The sequence below is a fragment of the Colletes gigas genome, unplaced genomic scaffold (assembly GCF_013123115.1).
Source record: "Colletes gigas isolate AHSC1104 unplaced genomic scaffold, ASM1312311v1 Colletes_gigas_Sc00004, whole genome shotgun sequence".
NCBI classification, from domain to species: Eukaryota; Metazoa; Arthropoda; class Insecta; order Hymenoptera; family Colletidae; genus Colletes; species Colletes gigas.
This window is the reverse complement of record NW_025106633.1, coordinates 2263519-2285042: the sequence shown is the minus strand read 5'-3', so window position 1 is coordinate 2285042 and position 21524 is coordinate 2263519. Positions and strand designations below refer to the sequence as shown.

The window sequence follows — 21524 nt, the reverse complement described above, 5'->3', positions numbered from 1 at the left end:
CTCGGAAAGGATGATTTCGCTTTCCGGCCAGATTAATCGTCATATCGACGAGCCTCCTTTTATTTTTCTCTCGTCTAGCTTCCCGGCGACGAGCGTTCGCTCCTAAGAAACTGGAGACAACGTTGTCCTGCGAATACAATAGATAGTAAATCGGTGCTTTCCATTTTTACATCATGAATATTATGTTAATATTATAAAGAACATACACTCGTATTCCTACACTGTAACGTTGATAAACTATAAATGAAAAGAAACTTGTTTCTTATGGATTGTACTTGAAACCGGAATAGATCCATTCTTTGAGTTGACTTGAGAATAAGGATTAAAGTGAATCTAGATTTTTTCTTTTTATCGAATATATTTTTGTAAGTGTTGTTCTTTATGAGACTGCATATGAATAAAATTTTGTAACAACGCTCATACCACGCTGGAAAACACCGGTTCTCGTCCGATCACCGAAGTTAAGCGGCGTTGGGCGCATTTAGTACTTGGATGGGTGACCGCTTGGGAACAGTGCGTAGTGTTGTTTTTTTTTTTCTTGCGTGCATCGATTTAAAAATGAAAACTGAAGATTAATCAAGTCCACTTAAGTAATTTAAACATAATTTTTCTATTGCAATTCTTCTCATTTATAGCGAATCACCATTATACAGTTTATTACCTTTGCACTCTTGATATATCTTACCTTAAAAGAGACGGCTTGTTTCGGCTTCTAAGATCAATCTGTATACAAATCAGCAAGCGCGGAAAATTCCAAATTCGCTCTTCCATCGGGGCTCAGGGAAACTGATTTTTCCGAAGATCATCCCCCTCGAATCGGGATCAGAGCGGAACGTTGGGGACTCATAATTCGCGTCAACCGAGCACCAGAAGAATTGCAATCAATTACAACTGAAAAGGGGATTACCGGATACGATCTCACCCGCGCACGCATACACGCGAGCTTTCGTCTCTGAGAGCGGCCGAACCTGACGCGATAATCTTATTTAGCCTTTCGCCCGGCAAATGGATTATTTCGGGCGGCGCTGAAAGCCTCGTACTCGAAAATCGCGGATCCTCTTTAGTTACACCGCCGGCGCAGTTAGTTAATTAAAAGGTAGAGGGAGAAAGAGAGCTCGAGGGAAAAGCGATGGGAGACGAAGGGCCGGCCAGACAGCTTGGGATTTGTATCCCGATAGCGGCGAACAACCCTTTCTCGTTCGGGAGCAGCGATTGAGTCGGGTCCCGGCGAATGTTTGCGCCGTTTTATTTGCGATTTCGACGCTCGAGGACGCGGCCAAGCACGATGATCCATTCCGTGAAATTGCGACTGACTTTCTGCTTAAAGTCGACGGGATCTAATCTCTGATCCGTCGGCCTCGCGAACTTCCGGATAGCCCGGAATGAATTCTGAACACTGGCTGAAACTTTGTCTAATAACGATAACGGGTTCGCGTGACCGTACATTTATTCGTATAAGATACGACCGTCGTTAAAATCAACAATATATGTGGGTAAGAAAAAAAATCGTTACCGTCCTCGTGAAACGTGACGTGACACGAGCCAGCGTACAATAATTCGTGGAAAGAAGCAACGCACCCCATTTCGGGGTGTAATCGAGCCGCTTAGCCGTGAACCCACCCTTCCACTGGCTCCCCGCGGCCTGTATCTCGCGAATTTCGCGTAATTTATGCGGAAACCCGACAAAGGGACATTAACATTTATATTTGCGAAGGCGGTGCCGATCGTAAGTCTTCGATACCAGCGGCAGACTTCCGTTATGGAATTGCTAATGATAAACGCGCGGAAAAACGGGGGTCGAAACGCTCCTGCGATGTCTGCAATAACCGTCGTCGTTTATTGGCGGGGGCAGATAGCGCGAGGAAATATTCGTTGTATCGAATATACGGAAGCCACGGTCTAAAGTGGTGGTAAAGAAACCGGGGATACTGCGCGAACTTAGCCGTTTACGATCGTGTAATGGAATTTTCCGCTCTTAACCCTTGGGGGTGGAATTACTGGATTTAATGTTGCAAAACTCGCAAATATTATTTACCAGTGAATAGGTATCTTAATTAAAAGAAAAATCGGTTAGTGTGAATAGTCCAGAAGTGAACAACGATGACGATAAAAACAACTTTAAACAGCGAATTGAAGCCTGGCGAGTAGCGCGAAGAAGGTAAACGAAAATTCCCCACGATCGACCCCTAAATATTTCCTTGGGATTGGAATTACTGTATTTAATGTTGCAAAACTCGCAAATATTATTTACCAGTGAATAGGTATCTTAATTAAAAGAAAAATCGGTTAGTATAAATAGTCCAGAAGTGAACAACGGTGACGATAAAAACAACTTTAAACAGCGAATTGAAGCCTGGCGAGTAGCGCGAAGAAGGTAAACGAAAATTCCCCGCGATCGACCCCTAAATATTCCAAAGGGTAGGCTGCGTGGATTGCGCGCGTGCAAATGCATCGAAATGAGTCAGGAGAGAAACGCAAAGAGAGAGTAACGGTAGCCTCGACAGTGAAAACAAGCGGCTGGTTCGAGGGGGATGCGTTTATAAGCCGCGGGCTTTTTTTGTAGTGCAAATGAATAGGTTCGACCCTCGTTCCGAAACTTTCGCAATTTTGCGCGTCGGCCGGTTCCGAGTGCATTCGTTTTCCCTGAAAAATTTAAAACTACCCCCTCGGACGTGGCCACTTTTCCCTTCCAATCACCGTCGCACAAAAGATTTCGAATTCGTGCAACGAAATTGTAACGACGACGCCTCCTCCGCGCGTGCACCCCTAACCAGATCGTGTCGCGCTGATAATCCCGAAGGAGAAAGAAAAGCCACCCGGGGGGAGACACGGAGGCCTTCGCCCGACGTCGATGAGCTGCGAATCTATTTGGCTTATCTTTTAAACGAAGCATCACAACCGGATAAAAAGAACGTCTCATCCATATAAATGTTGCGTGCTATAGTGTGAACAAAATCGACTGGTCGCTCAAGGTCATCCCCACTACGTCATACTGCGCCCTCTACATTTCCATTTCTCACCTTCTTGCATTTCCAATAACTTTTTCAAAGGCTCCACCTTAAAAAAATTAAGAGAATTTAGTAAAAATAAAAAAATAAAAAATGATGTTTACTGCATCATATATTTTGTAAATAATTGATAAACTGCGACGAGTAACGTTTAAGTTATCCAATTTTCCATATTGAAAATTTTGGTTTGGATCGTAAGACCCTCCCCCTGGGCGACCAGCTGATTTTGTTCCGACTATAGCGTAGAGGCAGCAGCCCCTCGAACCGATCACGTACTCGTCTCCCCGCGTCACCGGGAACCGTTTCTCAGCTTCGTTTACTTTCGATTTCAATTAAACGGTGCAATTTTTTCCGAGGGACCTTCTACTATCCAATATAACCGGGGGACCGAGGAATGAAAGTCGACTTATCTGTTCGCTGGAATCTTTATTACAAATTTCAGCCTGAAAGAGTAACGAGGATAATTAATCTTACGAATACAGTGGATGTAAACAGCAATGGAAACTCCTTAACGATTAGTCGAGATCATTGCGCACAATACGATTGTCACTCGTCGTTTGAGCACAATTATCCGAAGGCAGAAAATCTTTCATCGATATTCCGCAGTTCAACGGTTGTTCGAAATAATTACAGAGTCGTGTCTGAAAACAATTTTGAAGGAGAATTAAAAAATATATTATGCATTTAATATGACAAATCTTTAAGAATAAAAGCATTTAGGCAGACGACCCTTTAATTATTTTAGTCGACGTTTGGTCTCCGAGTCGCTGGAAGCGTATATACGTTAACGTACGATCTAACTGAAATTATTCGATGTCCCTGATGCGATTAGGCACTTGTGTTTAAATTGTTTCTCACGATCATAATGTATCATTGCAACGGAAGTGGCATTGGAGATGCGAGAAGACACGGTTCGTTGTTATTCTATACAGTGTATAAAGGAAGCACGAGTTCTCTCCGTAAGAAGTCGCGTGAGTAAGCATGAAATTTGAGGTTATATAAAAATTTGTGTCTACAAAAATCGGTGTAACGTACGTGTAGCAGACTTCGGGCGCACAGTTAATAGCAAACTCTTATTTCAAACTATAACAAGCACTTTTATATACATAGCTAACACAAGCAAGGACCGTTCGTCTAATGAACGTTCCCGCGTGCGTCTAAGAAAACTTAGATAAATCTTCAGAAATATAGAAATACAACAACAAAACGTTTATCATTTCCGCGTAATAAATATCTTCTCTTGTACTATTACACTGTTTGTAAGGCACTACGATTCTTTGCTTAATTCCTCTCAAAAATATCTTTATCCAAAGCTAACCATTGCGTATGAATGACCTTCTCACTCGCAACATTGTATCGACGCGAAATGCAAATAAGCGCGTTGCATACGCGAGCATCCATTCGCAGATATCTTAGCTTAGCAACTGCGATTCGTTCGTATTTATTCAGTTCTCTCTGAACACAAAAGTATAAGGCAACTTCTTACATGTACATATATTTCCTCGGTAATATCAGTTTTTTTTTTTTTCTGGCAGTAGCGTCGATAGAGCTTGAAATTTTCAGACAAATAATGATCATCTTCCTTGTGACCGCGATATCGATTTGTTAAACTTGGCAAGATCAATAATTTACAGTAACGAGTCGAAATCCATAATTTTCGAACAGACGCAAATTTTGCATACGATCGACCACGGCATGTAAAGTCATTCGACGCAACAATACTGATTTCTATCAAACACAATTGTTAAATATATTCCCAACAGGTTATGTAAACTTCAACTGTAACAAGTTCCTTTAAAACAAATCAGTATACGAAAAATTCGTCGTATGTACACACCTGTCTCGTAACTATTCAATACTCTATAATTAGGAACTACAAGATAAACTAATAATATCATTGTGCATTCAAAATTCCCCGCGAACTCTCGGTTCACGGGAAAGTATTTTAACAAACGACACAAGCATTAACGTTTATTATTAGTCATCTAATAACTTTGCTTGTTAGCCATTGGTATCCCGTGGCAGCCACATTTTGAACAAGTATTTTACCCTGCATGAAGTTGACCAATTCCAATGTCGCGCGCAACTTAATATTACAATCAATTGTGTTTGTCTCGTTCTGATTTAATCGCCATTACCTTGTCGATGCTTTAATATAGCTTGCCATATCCTGAGTTCAATTCCCCCTCTAAATAAACACTTTGTTAAGTACATACACATGTTCCGTGTATACAAAAAAAAAAAAGAAATTGTAACATTTACCTGAGATTAAGCTTGCGGATATCGTCGCGAGTAACGTAACACAAGATGTCCTCCAATGTGTACTGCTCGTACATAAACTGGAAGTAATAATTGAATATGCATTTTTAATCTCTGCTACAGCCCACACGTATTTACTCGCATCATCATATTAAATGAGCACAAGCTCTGACGCTTTAATATCAATTAAACGTTTACCCTTTCCATGGAGGCATTGTCTATTTGTAGATTTTGCAGCCACTCGATGAGGGCCTGATCCGTATACGAAGCTGCATCAAATTGTGCATCGCTAACAATCACAGACACCGGCTGATTGTTTCCAGACACAGAAGAATTATAGCTGCGGACATAAAATGAGAAAAACAAAATATTCTTAGAAAACGCTTGAAAATAGAGTTATTGAAACCTACCCTGATTCCTGCCGCATAGTTCTTCTGCTAATGCTTTCGCATAACCGCGTCAAGGTATTAACCTGAGCTCGTTGCTCGTCAAGAGCTTGCTGCAACAAAATCTGATACGATTTTTGGCTTTCGAGCAACTCTTGCAGCAATTTCATGTTCTCCATTTTCATATCTCCCATTTGATCTCGGTATTCCTTCCAATACTTGTTATCGACGGAATCGCCGATTTTCTGAGACTTTACGGAATTCACGGTCGACACGCCGGACGTGGATCCTTCTTCTGGACCTTGACCGCCGGTCTGGACGCGTTCTTGACCCAGCAAATTGGCACCGAGTTCTACAACGTAGATTTACAAACATTTATTTACGTTTCTTTATGAACGATTTTTCTGAATGGCGCGCACACATGGAGAGCAGCAAACTGCTCGCTGAGGTCTGGTCTAGATTCACAAGGGATCCCTTATTATTGGTGATGACTTTCCCTCGAGGTATTTTTAGAGTTGACACGATAATACATCTCCATATGTATCGCACTTGATACGTGTATACAATACACGCCTGGTTTTATCGCCAGATGAAAGGCCGTGTGAATCTAGCCCGGATTTAACACGTCCGCTATCACTTACGCTACTCGCATAGTAATTTTCAATGCGGCGATTTTAATTATTTACGAATAAAATGTATCAAACAGCCCAAATTTACCAGGAGAGAGTACAGTGATGGCAGCTTGAACAGCATTTCTGACCAAGTTGTCCAGCGCGAACATCCAGTGGGGCTTTATGCTATGCATTCGCAGAACTTCGTTCACCGCAGTTTGAAAAAGGTAAATAGCTAGATTTAAATGATTGATGGCAGTGGAATCAAAATCCAACTCTTCCTTCAACGTTCGAATGGCAGTCCCGATTACTTCGTGGTTTTGTTCCGCGATGTAATCCCTCAGGGCACGCATCAACAAAACTAAATGGCTCTAAACAAAGAGAAAAGAAATGAAATCGTTATATTAGTAAAACTATACGATTAATTACCATTTGAAGAACAGTTTGGCCTTCTGCTTGATGTATACCCCTCATCCATACTTCGCAGATTTTTGCCTCGTCTTGCGTAAGGACTCTAGTGAGCGTCATTCTTCTTTGACTGTCTTTCTTCAGTAAATAGAAACCTTCTTGCTCCTCGCCAGTTTTCTGCCCTGGTTGACCTATCAACGGCACGGAAACATTCAAAGATCGAGTATTTGAAAGTTATTTATACTCCCGAATGAAAAAGATAGCGTATTCTTTCAGTACATTTTCCTATTATTCGTTATAACATGAAGAATATTTCTGAAAAGATAAATGCAATACGCGTGAGCCGCCATTTTAATCGGGTCGCGTGTACGACAGCTCACCTCCTAGTTCAACTTCCGGCGACAACAATCCACCCGAGGAGCTTCTACGGGTCATTGACGCTCCAGCTGTGTCGGATTCGCTTGTTTCTATAGACGGTGTGGTTCCTATTCCGCTAAAAACACGAGAGGCCTGACGTTAATTTTAAACGCTGTTTATATTTACGTTCTTAAGCTTTGCGGGTGTCGAGTTTGCGTGGCGCGCGTGTTACAAGGGCAAGAACATTTCCTGGCAGAACATCTGATTGGAAATAAACCTGAATACATATAACAATCGATGAAGTTACGAGTATATTCCGAACAATGTTTTAAAACGGATAGTAAGCATGATTACGAAGCATATGCAGAGTATTAAGATCCAGTTGCTCGATTATATAATCAAGATTTTAATGTATTTCTATTGTACTGGTTTAGTACACCAAGCTTCGGATCGTAGTATTATTGGCTTGATGTATATATGTGTACGACGAATATTAAAATAGCAAATTGCTCTTCGTCTTCGTTTCTTCAAGCAGAGACCAAATTACGTACATTACGATTACGAACAGGAAACTCCGCGTTGCCCACAACACATTAACATTTAATAGCACAAATTATTGCGTTGCTTATAATAAATTATACCGGGTAGCCGATGTTAATGATAATTAATTTCTTGACTATTAGGTATATTACTGTTATTTTCTATTCCTTCGTGAAGAGAATCAACCGATTATGAAGTTAGTACCATACCTGTTAAAAGAAAGGGTTGCAGTGGGCATGCTGATAGGAGACAGAAGGTGTGCTGGACTGCGCTCCCTTAGTGGACTTGACTTTGTCAACCCTCCACTGTATGTAACACTTTTCGATTATATTTCGTCATAACAGATACTTACTAACAATGTGGTGGCAAAAAATATACTTATACTTGTAAATAGATCGTGTAAGAACGAAAAAATAAAACAGAAAATTAAATAGATTCTGTGCAATGTATTCAGATTTATTATTTATGCTGTAAGAATACCGTTCATCGTATTATCATTATAAATTGCTCTGACCAGCACAAAAGCTATTTTTAACATAAAAATGAACATACGAACATATCCCTTTCTATGCCAAAGCGAGACAAAAACTGAGAATATTCGTGAATTGTAACAACAAGGCTGTTCGGGCATATGTGATGTGTATTACGTAAATGAATCGTTTACGTTACCTGTCGTCCGACTGGGAAGTTTGAATGGGCGCAGCGGAAACGATGTGATTGTTGTTGGTTTTGTCGGATTTTCCTAAACGTTCGAATCTATCGGCAGGTACTGAAATGCTACGACTGAAATCTGGTGGCGCTACCAATCGACTGGTTTTCTTTTTTCTGTACATATACATGCAAAACACATTATTTATAATATATCTCTAGGTATACAACAATTTACTGATATATAATACACACTCGTTTAAAAATGGATCTTCTAACAACTCGGCCGCAGTTGCTCTTATGTCGGGATTTGGCTCGAAACAGCGCAATATGAAACTCTTTGCTCTTTCGGACAGTTCTGATGGAATTTCAGGGTGTATTTTGTAGTACCCAACCTATCGAAACAAATAGAATTTAAAAGATGTCTGCATTTGTATGACTTGGAAAATATTCCTAACTTGCCTTAAAAACTGCTGCTTGAGGCGATCCCAACTCGATGAACGGTGGTTTACCAGTCGCCATTTCAACTATCGTGCAACCCAGAGACCAAATGTCTGCCTGCATTTTACATTATAACGTTATACAATTTACAGTATGCAGTTTAAGTTCTGTATATGAAACGTGTAACTTACGGGAGCCCCATATCCACGCTGTCCTTTGTCTATAACCTCTGGTGCCATGTACTGTAACGTTCCAGTAAACGTTTCCGTACTTGGACATAACCCCGCTAAACGTTTCGACATGCCAAAGTCTGATATCTTTACCACCCCACTATACGTATTTACTAGAACATTATCGCCTAAAAACAATAGTCACAATGAAAACTTGAACGTTTCCACAACAACGAAATTATCATTATATTTCACCTTTAATATCTCGATGGACGATTTTCTGATCATGGAGGTACTTGAGACCTTCTAGAATTTGTTTGGTGTAATAAGCAATCGTAGATTCGTTTTCTTTCAGGGGGCCCCACTTGGATCTTAACAAAGCCGATAAACTACCTGAAGGAACAAGCACAAAACAAATATATCGTATGCTTTCCTTTTAAATTGTCGCGTGTTGTTTATTCACCTCCAGGAACTTGTTCCATAAATATTTTGAAGTATCCGTCTTCGCTGACCGAACCAAGGTATTGTACGATATTTCTGTGCCTCAGTTGACTATGCAATTTAATTTCTTCGTGCAGAGGTTGAACATCTCCTAAATTTCGTTCCCGAATCTCTTTAACCGCGATCCTAACCTGAGTGTTTAGATCTCGAGCTGCGTACACGACTCCGTATGTACCCTTTCCCAATATTATTCGTTTGTTCTGATCGTCTAATTCATACTCAAACTATAAACCGGAAAACATTCGTAAAAGAAATTCGATCGATGATGGATGTTGATTTAAAAACTGTCCACGAACCTTCATTCTGTCGTCGGTCAAGTAAGCATCCAAGTCTGCAACCATGCCTTCTTGGTCCCTGGTCATTTCCAAGATTAAATCGTAAAATCTTTGTCTGCATTGAACGGACGGAAAATACATTTGGAAATCGTCGGAGTTCTGATGAACGTATAGAAAAAGGCAGCGCTCGTCCCGTTTGTACAGGCTAACGCTACGTATCATGTTCGCGGTGAACAACCAATCGTGTACTTGTTTGCAATTGTTCTTCATATTGTCTAAACATAAATTCCATATTTGTACCGATTTCTCTTCTGCCCCGAGGTTGACGTTTACATAGCTCGGCATCAAGATCTTCGTTGGCTCCAGCACTAAGAGCTGAAAACAAAAGAACCTGGTGACTAATATATCTTTTCGCTAGAGCCGAAAGTTAATAAAAATCTGTTCTCATTAAAGTCGAGCTAAAATCTGCACTAAGAGCAGTTTTATATTATTCTTACTTTGACCCAAAATGTACAGAAGTAAGCTGGATTGGTAACACAATATTATAAGCCATAGTCTCCCGAATTGGAAACTGGATCCTTTGTAGAACGATTCCATTTATCAACTTACTGGAAACCGTATACTATCTCCAACTTCCGATTTCGTGGCTTCGACAAAGTAGTCCATCCAAAAACTAAATATTTGCTCCTCTGGCGAAACCTCAGCTTCTTCGTTCTTTTTACGAAACCTATCTATCAGCGTTATATTTCCTATTGTCGATTTCAGGTACCTGTCGATAGGAAATTCTCGTTAATGCACGGCAATTTTCATTTCGATTCTCGACGCTTCGATTAAAATCGATACGTACCAGTTCGGCGGCTTCAATTTGAACATGCACTCGGAGGCTTGAATAGCTTTCGAATAATCCTCGGCCAGCACACTGATCTCGAAGAACGTAGCCACGTCCCAATAATCTTTCAAACTCGACAAGCTACCCTTCTTGCCGATGAGATTATTCAACACCATGCCAATATGCTGCAATTCTTCGCTCTTTGAAAATTCGTTTCCCGCTATAACCAACAACGTGGCGAGATTGATCCCGGCATATTCATTTGGTTGAACCTAATGCACAAATGTTACGTTATAATCGAAGAAATTGTGCAATTTAAACATCTAGAAAGCAAATAAATTGCATATCGTACCTCGAAGCCTTTCCTATACCAATGGATCGCGTTCTTTAAACTTTCTTCGTCCGTATGTCTACTTTCTACAAATTTATCCTTATATATTCTCCCGCACAAACATAACATATCAGGAACATGATTTTCTTTCTTTTCCAAAGCTTTTTCTATAACTTTCAATGCCCTTTCTCTATCGCCTTCCTTGTTTCGTCGATTTAAAGCGAATGCATACAGGTAACGAATAGCCGGAGTATTAATGTAATTTTTGTGAGTCGGTATTGTTCTTAGATCATCGACTAACTGCACCATTGCATCGTAATCCTAAAGAAATTCACAACGGCGATTAGTAAAGGGATGCGTTCTGGAATGAAACACATGTTACATTACCTGTATTTCACGGAAGGAGATGAGCACGTTCAAGACAACCTCTCCAGACAAAACGTTCGGGTCGTCCAAACGTTTACGCATATTGTTCAAAGCTTTCGAAAGTTCTTCGCCCGAATACGTTTCGCGTGCTTTACGCAAATCTGCTAGGAACTTTTCTTTCATGTGTGCTCTACAAAAATCGTACATTTGTTAACGAAACTAGAAGTGCGGCACTACTTCTAGGTACGTGTAACGCACAAATAAGTTCAAATTTATTGTACTTGGTAAGATTCCGTATGGTTGTGCAAGTGATTTAAAACAATTTTATGTACTAAACGATAAGATAAGAAACAAATGCACTATGCACTATGATATAATTAAGACAATATAAGATAATGATGCAGTGAAATGTGAAAACATACTTAGATTGTACTTCAACATCTTGAAATAACTTTTTGAGCTTCAGTGTAAGATGTTGTTTTGGGTCTACTACTTCCTCCCCGGTAAGTCTGGTAGTAGCTGGATTTGTAGCAACGCATGAACCACAGTCTACCACACGGTACGAAACAAATGTATAGCTGCCGCATGATAACTGTAAATTAAAGTACAATATTTATAATAGCAAAGCTTACTTTTAGTATTTGAATCATTAATATAATACAGGACATACCTTGAGCCTAATTGTTGTTTCAGTGTCTACATCATTATGCAACAGGATGTTCTCTTTCATGCCAAAACTTTCTCTAACACCAAGGTGATAAAACAATGCAGACTGTTGTAGTTGAATGCTCAAGTCCACAACAGCTACATCTGCATTATAGAATGTATCAAGTACATTTGTTTCCCCAAAATCCAGCTTTTCAAACTAAAAAACCAACAAAGTATGTTTACAGATTCGATATTAAAACATATAATCCATAGCATCTAAAAGCTATAGTACCTGTATATGATGTATATTGGCATTAACTAGATAACATGCTTGTCTGACTTCTTCCAAAGCTTTTCTTCTCTGTGCTAAGTGTTCCTGTTGTTGTACATCCAAGACACAAGCCACATCCATTTTTGGCCTTCCACAGATTGTAGTATGCCCAGAAATGTCACTGTGTGTGCCAACACTATCTGTACTAGAGATACCCTCTATAATCGTTGATTGCGGGGGGCCTACAATAGTCATTATCCATAAACACTGGGAGTTTGGATATATTAGTACCATGCATTACAAAAATAAATACCAGTCATTTCAGTTGTATCACCACAGTTGGAAAGCATGTTGTACAATCGTTTTGTATCAACCACAATTGATATTTTTCTTAACTTCTACTTAATAGGCTCTTAGAAGCTTTGGTGAACACAGTGATTATAAAGTTACCTGCAAAGTGGTAATGCAAACACAAATACTCTAATATTATAACATATAAATCTGTTCATCATAGTCTACGGAGTAACGTCGCAAACACGTCGTACGTCGTTACGTCGTAACAACATAAACGTACGAAGTGTACAATAAAGTCATACAATTTGTTCAAATTTTAAGCCAAACGAGATAGACGCTTGGAAACATTGTAGATAAATATTATTAGTCTCTAAGAGACTTTGAACCGCTGTAACGCAACAAAACGTAAAAGTACATTGAACAAACAAGCAGCCTGTGACATCGACTCGTGCAACGCTAACGCACAGTCAATTTATCAGGCATCGTTTCGCGAATGCTAACAAAGAATTATCCGGAACCGATTATCTTTCGATCGAGCAATAACACCGAAAATACCTTTTGCATTGGACATCATAAATACAACCGTCCATTTCTTCTAGAACACGCAAATCCAGAGTCGAGGTCGCGCACAATGCAAGTCGCATCAAGAATTTTCTTATTGGTTCACAGATGGCAGAGAAATCAGTCGCTCCTCCGCCGGTATAAAAATAGAAACCCTCAAGATAGAACAGTGATGCCAGATTGTGCACCGGGTGCACTACTCACACTGTGCCAGATCACGCGTACGTGAGCTCGTGGAGTTTCGGAAAGTCGACAAAGAGCAAACTGACGCGTGTCCTCTTTCTCGATTCTCCAAAGCTGCACGAAGTAATTTCGGACCGTCCCGTGGGAGTCGAGAGAGAAAGGCTCACATTTGCCTTATCGCTCTTGAACAACTCAACCTCCGTTGGCCTCTGCTGACCGCTTCTGACCACACCTGATACTTCTGACAACATATAACAATTACTACGGGCTACTGCCAACGTCTCCCGGCCTCTACTGGCTTCTGCTGGCCTTTGCTGGCCACCGCTTATATTTCTGACAACGTATAACGATTACTACTGAATTCTGCCTGCCTCCGCCGACCTCTGCTGACCATTCCTCATACTCCTGACAACGTATAACGATTACTACTTGCTACTGCTTGCCCCTGCTGGTCTCTGCTGGCCTCTGCTGTCTCGTGCTAGCCTCTGCTGACTACTCTTGACCAGTGCTGACCACTGCTGACCACTGCTAACCTTTGTTACCAATTTCTGATATGATATATATGTATTAAAGCTTTGTATAATGTAAATCTATGAAAATAAATGATATAATTACAAAGAATTCTATGTGTTCTCATCATTTTTTACCTTTCTTTTCCTCTCCAAATCATTACCTTAGTTATAAGACTCCCTGAAACTCCTTGGTTTCCCTGAACCCACTAGGAAGTCTTGAAACTCAGAACTTTGCTCAAAATTTAGGGTTTCCAAGAATTTTCGGCGGTTCCAAGAAATTCCAGGACTTCCCAGTTGTCTCAGGACTTTCCAGCTGTTTCAGGACGTTCCAGCTGTTCCAGGGGTTTCCAGTTGTTTCAGGGCTTTTTAGTTGTTTCAGGACTTTCCAGCTGTTTCAGGACTTTCTAGGTGTTCAGGACTTTTTAGTTGTTTCAGGGCTTTGCAGCTGTTTCAGGACTTTCCAGCGGTTTCAGGACTTCCCAACTGTTTCAGGACTTTCCAGCTGTTTCAGGACTTCCCAGTTGTTTCAGGACTTTTTGACGATTACAGAAAAAAATTTAAAAGTTAATTTTTTATTTTGGCAGCAAGTACGAGAGCTGGACACTTTGGGAATCCAATTTTAACCGGAAAAACGGTCTCTTAAAACTAAGGCAATGATTTGGAGAGGAAAAGAAAGGGAAAAATGATGAGAACACATAGAATTCTGTTAAATTATATCATTTATTGCCATAGATTTACATTATACAAGGCTTGAATACTTATACATCTTGTCAGAAGTTGATAACAAAGGTCAGCAGTGGTCAGCAGTGGTCGGCAGGGACTAACAGAGGCCTGCAGAGGGATGCAGAGGCATGCAGTGACCAGCAGTAACAAGTAGTAATAGTTATACGTTGTTAGAAGCATCAGGGGTGGTCAGCAGAGGATAGCGGAGGCTAGCCGTGGACAGCAGAGACCAGCAGTGGCAAGCAGTGACAAGCAGCGGCAAGCAGTAGCCAGTCGTAATCGTTATACGTTGTTAGAAATACCAGGAAAGGTCAACAGCGGTCAACAGAGTCCAGCGAAGGTTGGCAGAAGTCAGTAGTAATCGTTATACGTTGTCAGAAATATAAGCGGTGGTTAGCAGGGGCCAGCAGAAGCCAACAGAGGCTGCGAGAGGTTGGCAGTAGCCAGCAGTAATGGTTATACGTTGCCAGATGTATCAGAAGTGATATCTGAAATGATATACATATGTACGCTCATACATAGGAATAATAACAAAAAATTTCTTTGTTTTCAATAGTTAAAATATGAGTAGGGAGTCTTAAAACGTGTATTTCCGTAAGAAAAATTTCACAAGATTTTTGTTCATTATAGTACCTTGTTTATGTACGCTTATATAGGTCGGAAAATAAAAATACCTGGGCAGTCGAGACCAGGAATCGTATGCGTTGACGTAAGGTCGAATTTCAGTTGTTCAAGAGCGAGGAGGCAAATATGAGTTTCTCTCTCGACTCCCACGAGGCGGTCCGAAATGACTTCGGGCAGTTTCGGATTATCGAGAAAGAGGGCATGCGTCAGATTGCCTCTGTCGACTTTCCGAAACTCCACGAGCTCACGTACGCGTGATCTGGCATGGGTGAGTAGAGCACCGTCGATGCTTTTCTGGCACCTCTGAGATAGAACGCATTATAATAAAAATGAAATGATAATTGAGATTAACACGTCCCTCCCAAGTATACATGCGTATACATGTTACCGCAGTCGAATCACGGTCACACGTACCGTTTGCATGCTCGAACGTGATCGTAATTAAGCGAACAAGATGAGAAAACAATAATTGAATCGATTTCAAAGTAACCAACAAATTAAAGAGTTATCAACGTATGCTACACATCAAAATTAATCAAACTCTTTTGATAAACATATGTTTATCAAGCTACTATTTTTTGGATGCAGTAATAGAACGATTTATTATTGTGCATGTACCGTAAATTTCATTTACGTATAATGATTGATTTGCGACGTTTATTCGATTGAACAGTCTATCTAGTTACTACAATCTAGTGACTTAGTAGATGTAATGCCGGCCAGGCGCCACCAGTGGTTCATTCTCAATGATGGCAGCGTTCAAATTGCCTCAAATACTTCTTATGGTTAGATACCCCGTGCCCTGTACTGCAGCCAATATATAGAATATGGAGATCTGTGGATAAAATGTAGTCGACCGACGGTGAAGTCAGTGCATGAAGACGCGGGGAGGTGCACGTATGTTTATTTACAACTCTGACGCGGTACAATTGCGCGCGCAATGAATCGAGCACCAGTGTCGTGTATTCCAGCCGGGAAGATGTCAAAGGCGAAAAAGATGCTCGATGAGGCCCGCGAGATCCAAAATCCAGAGTTGGATCTCTTTGATAAGGGTATCTCGACGTTCGAGGAGATGCCTGGATTACGTGAGTCTTTCGTACCCACATGGGACCCGTTCCGTTCGCCAAATTAGGCAACTTGTCGCGACTGGTTTTTTGGAGCGGATGGGAATCTGAGGTGGCCATTTGTCACTGCCCACGAGGTGGGCGTGTCGACGCATGCGTGCCAAATTATATTCAAAAATATAACAATTCAAAATATCAATGACGAAATTATTAAGGAGAATCCTGTTATAATTACTGCAAACATTGATTTTGATATAAATAATATTGTTATTTTATTCAACAGTTCGATTTCTCCCAATACTTGGAATTTCAGTTTCCTTTAATTCTTAACTATTTATTAATTCGTTTTTTTCTTTTTAGTTACTATGATCAATATAACCAGATTGACTTTAAGCCACAATAAGATTCAAGGTAAATTTCTGTTGGAAAATCGAAATTAAATGGGGAGCAATCAGTTGCATTGTTTACAAATATGTTATTTCTATAGTTGTACCACCAGGTCTGGCAAATTTGATGAATTTGGAAATATTGAATCTGTTTAATAATCATATTACTGAGCTTCCCGTCTCGTTGTCACAGATGCCAAAGCTAAGGATTCTCAATGTTGGGTAAGTTCGTTGCTTAGATATATGATAGATATAAAATTTAAGGAGCAATTGAAATAAATTTACAGAATGAACAAATTGGATGTGCTTCCGCGTGGATTTGGTGCATTTCCAGTACTGGAAGTGTTAGATTTAACATATAATAATCTGAATGAAAAAAATTTACCAGGGAATTTTTTTATGATGGGTTAGTATAAGATCAATATTTAAACAAATACATCTTTTTCTAGGTATAAAATACGATATTTACTCTTACAGAAACATTAAGAGCACTTTATTTGGCTGACAACGATTTTGAATATTTACCCCCTGAAATTGGACAATTAAAAAATTTACAAATTGTAAGCATGAAAATACTCTCGTAACTGTTGGTTATTGTTTCTGTTACTTGTAAATTATGCATGTCTTTTAATCGCATTCTAGCTTGTCTTGAGAGAGAACGATTTAATAGAATTACCAAAAGAAATAGGCGAATTGACGCGCCTGAGAGAGTTGCATATTCAAGGAAATCGATTGACAGTCTTGCCTCCGGAAATAGGTGAACACCGATTACAATAACGTTTTATAATTAGGCTACAGTTTGGAGATATTTATCGAGGAATCGTGTTACAGGAAACCTGGATTTAGTAAGTAATAAAGCAGTATTCAGAATGGAATTTAATCCATGGGTTACTCCGATCGGCGATCAGCTGCAAGTGGGTATATCGCACGTTATGGATTACATTCGTTCTGAGACATATAAATAGTGAGTACTAAAAGCGGTGTTTTCATGCTTCGAATACGCTTTGAAATACGATGTATCTATTCGTTTCTTCCAGTGTATATAATCGACACCAAAATGCCAAAGGTCCGCCACCGCCGATCGAAAACGACAAGAGTAAGAAAATATCCCATATTCGTTAAAACGAAATAAACGATAATTAACGCTCGAAATGTATTTTTAAACTAACTTATAACACGATCTTAATTCACCCACTGCCAGTAATTTTGTATCTATAATATCATTGCAATCAAAAATGGTGCCTTAGCTAATATATAATTAATACGAAACTATAGTTTTATTCCGCATTTAAAATCTCGATGTATAAATAGAACATATATTTTATATATTATTATTGTATGATATATCAATGTACTGTCTAAACTTGTTTAATGTACGCTAAACGATATTTTTATAACGAGTAGATAATAAATTATATTTGAGAATGAAATAAATCGTTTCTGTTTATTTCGAAAGGAAGTCAAACAGCAGCGCCATCGATAATCGATATCGATAGATGTGATGTCGACGTCGACTAACCACAATATGATAATTACCTACTTCCTTTATACTGGTTCTAGTCGCGTTAATTCATTTTTAAACAGACCACTGATCTTGTTAACTTTGGTTTTATTTTAGAGAACCATAACTAACCAACAATAACATTTATTTCCTTGCCAAAATGCATACAATGTAGCGAGCCACAGGTAGAGAGTGTAGGCGCATCAATTTTTTGCTTTACTGCGCATCACAGCCTTCTGGAATGTTCTCCCGACGCATTCTAGAATGCGTTCCAGAACGTTTCGGCGTACGCCGCATTAACAAAAACTTATAAAATCACTCCTTTTCACAGGCACCCATTCGCAATTTCAATTTAATAAATAGACACGTTTAATAATTATTTAAACGCGGACGACACGTTAGTATATTAAGCGAATGAATTAAATGAAATACAACTGTACCAAAAGCAAAAAGTAAGTCGACGAGGATGGGATTCGAACCCACGCGTGCAGAGCACATTGGATTAGCAGTCCAACGCCTTAACCTCTCGGCCACCTCGTCGGGTGGTACACGGAGCGAACTGTTCTTCGAACAGGGGTGGCCACCCTTAACGGATAAAATTAAATATTTCTTCATAACAAAATTCATGACTGACACATAGTTTAATATGCCCCAATTAAATCAGAATCCCTCTATATGTTTTTGGATTAATTCAAATTAGATTATAAATAAATAGAAATTAATTTCCCTATCGGTGGTCTAACAATTGCTCGATCGTTTTATGCATTGGAATTATATTTTCCATTCAATTGACATGCGAATTGCTTCACCGTAATGACGATCGTTACTCGGCAACGAAAACAAAATTCCTCGAGACTACATTTAGTTAGATTCGTCCATCGTGTCAACGTGGTTTGTTCGTCTCACCCTCCATTTTCTAACATCATCAAGGAATCGTCAAAATGGTAATAGCCTTTCATAATTAAATAACTTACGGAGTATAAAGTACTTCGAAAATTTGTATATCAATCATTTGCTTAAAGATAGCAACCCTTTTGGAATTGTAATAAGAATCCTTCGCGCCAATGCAAATCTTATTTAAACGACTTTCTTCCCAATTTATCAGCGTGAGGTACTGTCGGTTCACATTGGCCAAGGCGGCGTTCAAATGGGAAACGCTTGCTGGGAATTGTACTGCTTGGAGCATGGCATACAACCCGATGGTATGCTGCCACCTCAGGGTTGCCCTAATGACGAAGGGTTCCAAACCTTTTTCAGTGAAACTGGCGGTGGAAAATATGTTCCACGAGCCGTGTTCTTGGACCTCGAGCCTACAGTCATTGGTAAGTCTCATGCCCCCTATAGAGAGTGTTCGCCATGGGAAAATTTTAATAGGAGATTCTAGAGGCCAAAATAAAACGAAAATCAAGAATACCAATTTGTTGATCTTCGTTAAAAAGTTATAAACGAAGCCTCGACCAACAAATTGGTATTCTTGAAATTGGTCTTATTGTGGCCCCAAGAATCCCCCATTAAAATTTTTCCCATTGTTGATCGAACACCCTGTATTTGCAACCTGCTCTAATTAATCAGATATCTATAAAATCTTCGTTTGAAACCTAACTAATCGCCTACTTCAGACGAAGTCCGTACGGGAACCTACCATCAGCTCTTCCATCCGGAGCAACTTATCTCCGGTAAAGAGGATGCCGCGAACAACTACGCGAGGGGTCACTACACGCTGGGAAAGGAAATAATCGACCTGGTGCTGGACAGGATTCGCAAGATCGCGGACATGTGCAGCGGTCTGCAAGGATTTCTCATCTTCCACGCGTTCGGCGGTGGTACCGGTTCAGGGTTCACCAGTCTGCTGATGGAGCGTCTCTCCATAGACTACGGGAAGAAAGCGAAACTGGAGTTCGCGATCTATCCATCGCCACAGATCTCCACTGCAGTGGTGGAACCGTACAACGCGATCCTGACCACGCATACTACCCTCGAGCATTCGGATTGCGCGTTCCTGGTGGACAACGAGGCGATCTACGACATTTGCAGACGGAATCTGGACATCGAGCGACCGACGTACACGAACTTGAACCGACTGATCGGTCAGATCGTTTCCTCCATCACAGCCTCGTTGAGGTTCGACGGGGCGCTGAACGTCGACCTGACGGAGTTCCAGACGAACCTGGTCCCCTATCCGAGGATCCATTTCCCTCTGGCCACGTACGCGCCGATCGTTTCCATCGAGAAGGCCTACCACGAGCAGCTCACCGTGATGGAGTTGACGTCGTCTTGCTTCGAGCCTGCAATGCAGATGGTCAAATGCAATCCGCAGAGGGGCAAGTATATGGCGTGTTGCCTGCTGTACAGGGGCGACGTGGTACCAAAAGACGTAAACGCGTCCATCGCGACGATCAAAACGAAGAGGGCGATACAGTTTGTCGATTGGTGCCCTACTGGGTTCAAGGTACAGCTTTGTCTACTCTTTTATCCCCGTGAAATAATGTCATTGATATTAGATATATTAGAAAGTAACAAAGTGAACTATTGAATACTTGTTATGTTACAATTTGTAAAATTGTCATATTCAAACGAGTGTTTACCGATCCAGTTTCTAAGTGGAAAGTGCAAACTTAAATGCATGATGGCGGTAAAGTCCTGCCCAAATTTGAGAGTTTTGTACTACTATTTTGTAATATCAGTGCCTTTCCTAATAGAAAGATAAGCTTGTAATTAGTTTCAGTACATGAAACAAGGATTCCAAGCTTAAACTAGTACAAAACTTCATATATACATACAATGTTCAAAAAATGGAGTATGTAAAAATGTCCCTAGAGTGTCTACGTAAAGAAACTCATGGTGGTACCATCTAGCGGCAAAAATCGAAAACTAAAAAATTGCACATTATTATAAAAAATTATTGTTGGTTGCAGGGGTCAATTGCAATCATTTTTGGTTAATAGACATGCCCTCGAAATCCTAACCATTTTCGAGAAAAAAATTCCTTAAAATATAATTTTGGACTAGAAATGTTACTCGAAAATTTTTTGCGTATCTTTAAAACGTTGTAACTTCTGAACGGATTGGAGGATTTTGATGTTTCAAAAGGCAAACAACGCGTATTTTAGTGAAGAATATGTAGAAATTCCAAGAATGTTCGAAAAGTTATTCCTTGACCCCGTAAAAATGATTTCTTTTTCCAAGATTTGTCTATCAAACTTTTAAGTAAAATTAACGGAGTGTTTGAAAATACTAATTTCGATTTCAGGTGGGCATCAACTATCAGCCACCGACTGTGGTACCTGGTGGCGATCTGGCTAAAGTGCAACGGGCCATGGCGATGCTTGCAAATACAACTGCGATTGCCGAGGCATGGACAAGATTAAACAGGAAGTTCGATTTGATGTTTGGGAAACGAGCATTTGTCCACTGGTAACCGGTTTCGAAACCTATCAATAATTCCAGGCTGAACGTTTAAATAAAATAAATAAGAGAATAATTGTTTTGTTTCATAGGTACATTGGGGAAAGTATGGACGAAAGCGAATTCAACGAGGCCAGAGAAGACTTGGCCGCTTTAGAAAAGGACTATGAAGAAGTAGGTATGGACTCGACGGACGCTGGCGAGGGTGAAGACGAAAATTAA

At 40.1% G+C, this 21524-nt stretch overlaps 3 protein-coding genes and 2 non-coding genes across 7 annotated transcripts; 3 read left to right on the top strand and 2 right to left on the bottom strand.

Annotated features, from left to right (window-relative positions):
• Window positions 1-409: 409 nt before the first annotated feature.
• LOC122394907 lies at window positions 410-529 on the top strand. Its single transcript, XR_006258939.1, has one exon. It is a non-coding gene; the product is annotated as a 5S ribosomal RNA (ribosomal RNA).
• Window positions 530-3300: 2771 nt separating this feature from the next.
• On the bottom strand, window positions 3301-12994 carry LOC122405458 (mitogen-activated protein kinase kinase kinase 15). Of its 3 annotated transcripts, none has more exons than XM_043410213.1 (24): window positions 12899-12994; window positions 12363-12499; window positions 12071-12291; window positions 11801-11995; window positions 11553-11722; window positions 11152-11320; window positions 10786-11085; window positions 10452-10705; window positions 10214-10373; window positions 9626-9979; window positions 9292-9553; window positions 9084-9221; window positions 8850-9016; window positions 8680-8775; window positions 8473-8612; window positions 8239-8394; window positions 7779-7886; window positions 7053-7165; window positions 6694-6863; window positions 6371-6635; window positions 5678-6005; window positions 5466-5607; window positions 5271-5347; window positions 3301-5196 (listed from the first exon to the last, which is right to left on the bottom strand). In XM_043410213.1, the coding sequence occupies exons 2-24, from the start codon at window positions 12397-12399 to the stop codon at window positions 5133-5135; spliced, it is 4086 nt and encodes a 1361-aa protein (XP_043266148.1). In that variant the 5' UTR covers window positions 12400-12499; window positions 12899-12994; the 3' UTR covers window positions 3301-5132. The 3 variants fall into 3 exon arrangements, with proteins under 3 accessions (XP_043266148.1, XP_043266149.1, XP_043266152.1); XM_043410214.1 differs by having other exon boundaries at window positions 7779-7874; XM_043410217.1 differs by lacking the exon at window positions 7779-7886.
• A 2815-nt stretch (window positions 12995-15809) lies between these two features.
• LOC122405459 (ras suppressor protein 1) lies at window positions 15810-17678 on the top strand. Its single transcript, XM_043410218.1, has 8 exons — window positions 15810-16031; window positions 16371-16421; window positions 16498-16618; window positions 16684-16802; window positions 16874-16956; window positions 17039-17153; window positions 17228-17360; window positions 17434-17678. The coding sequence occupies exons 1-8, from the start codon at window positions 15887-15889 to the stop codon at window positions 17516-17518; spliced, it is 852 nt and encodes a 283-aa protein (XP_043266153.1). The 5' UTR covers window positions 15810-15886; the 3' UTR covers window positions 17519-17678.
• Window positions 17679-18355: 677 nt separating this feature from the next.
• Window positions 18356-18437, bottom strand: Trnas-gcu. The gene has a single exon. It is a non-coding gene; the product is annotated as a tRNA-Ser (tRNA).
• A 592-nt stretch (window positions 18438-19029) lies between these two features.
• LOC122405460 (tubulin alpha-1 chain-like) lies at window positions 19030-21524 on the top strand. Its single transcript, XM_043410219.1, has 4 exons — window positions 19030-19219; window positions 19517-20346; window positions 21148-21311; window positions 21395-21524. The coding sequence occupies exons 1-4, from the start codon at window positions 19045-19047 to the stop codon at window positions 21522-21524; spliced, it is 1299 nt and encodes a 432-aa protein (XP_043266154.1). The 5' UTR covers window positions 19030-19044.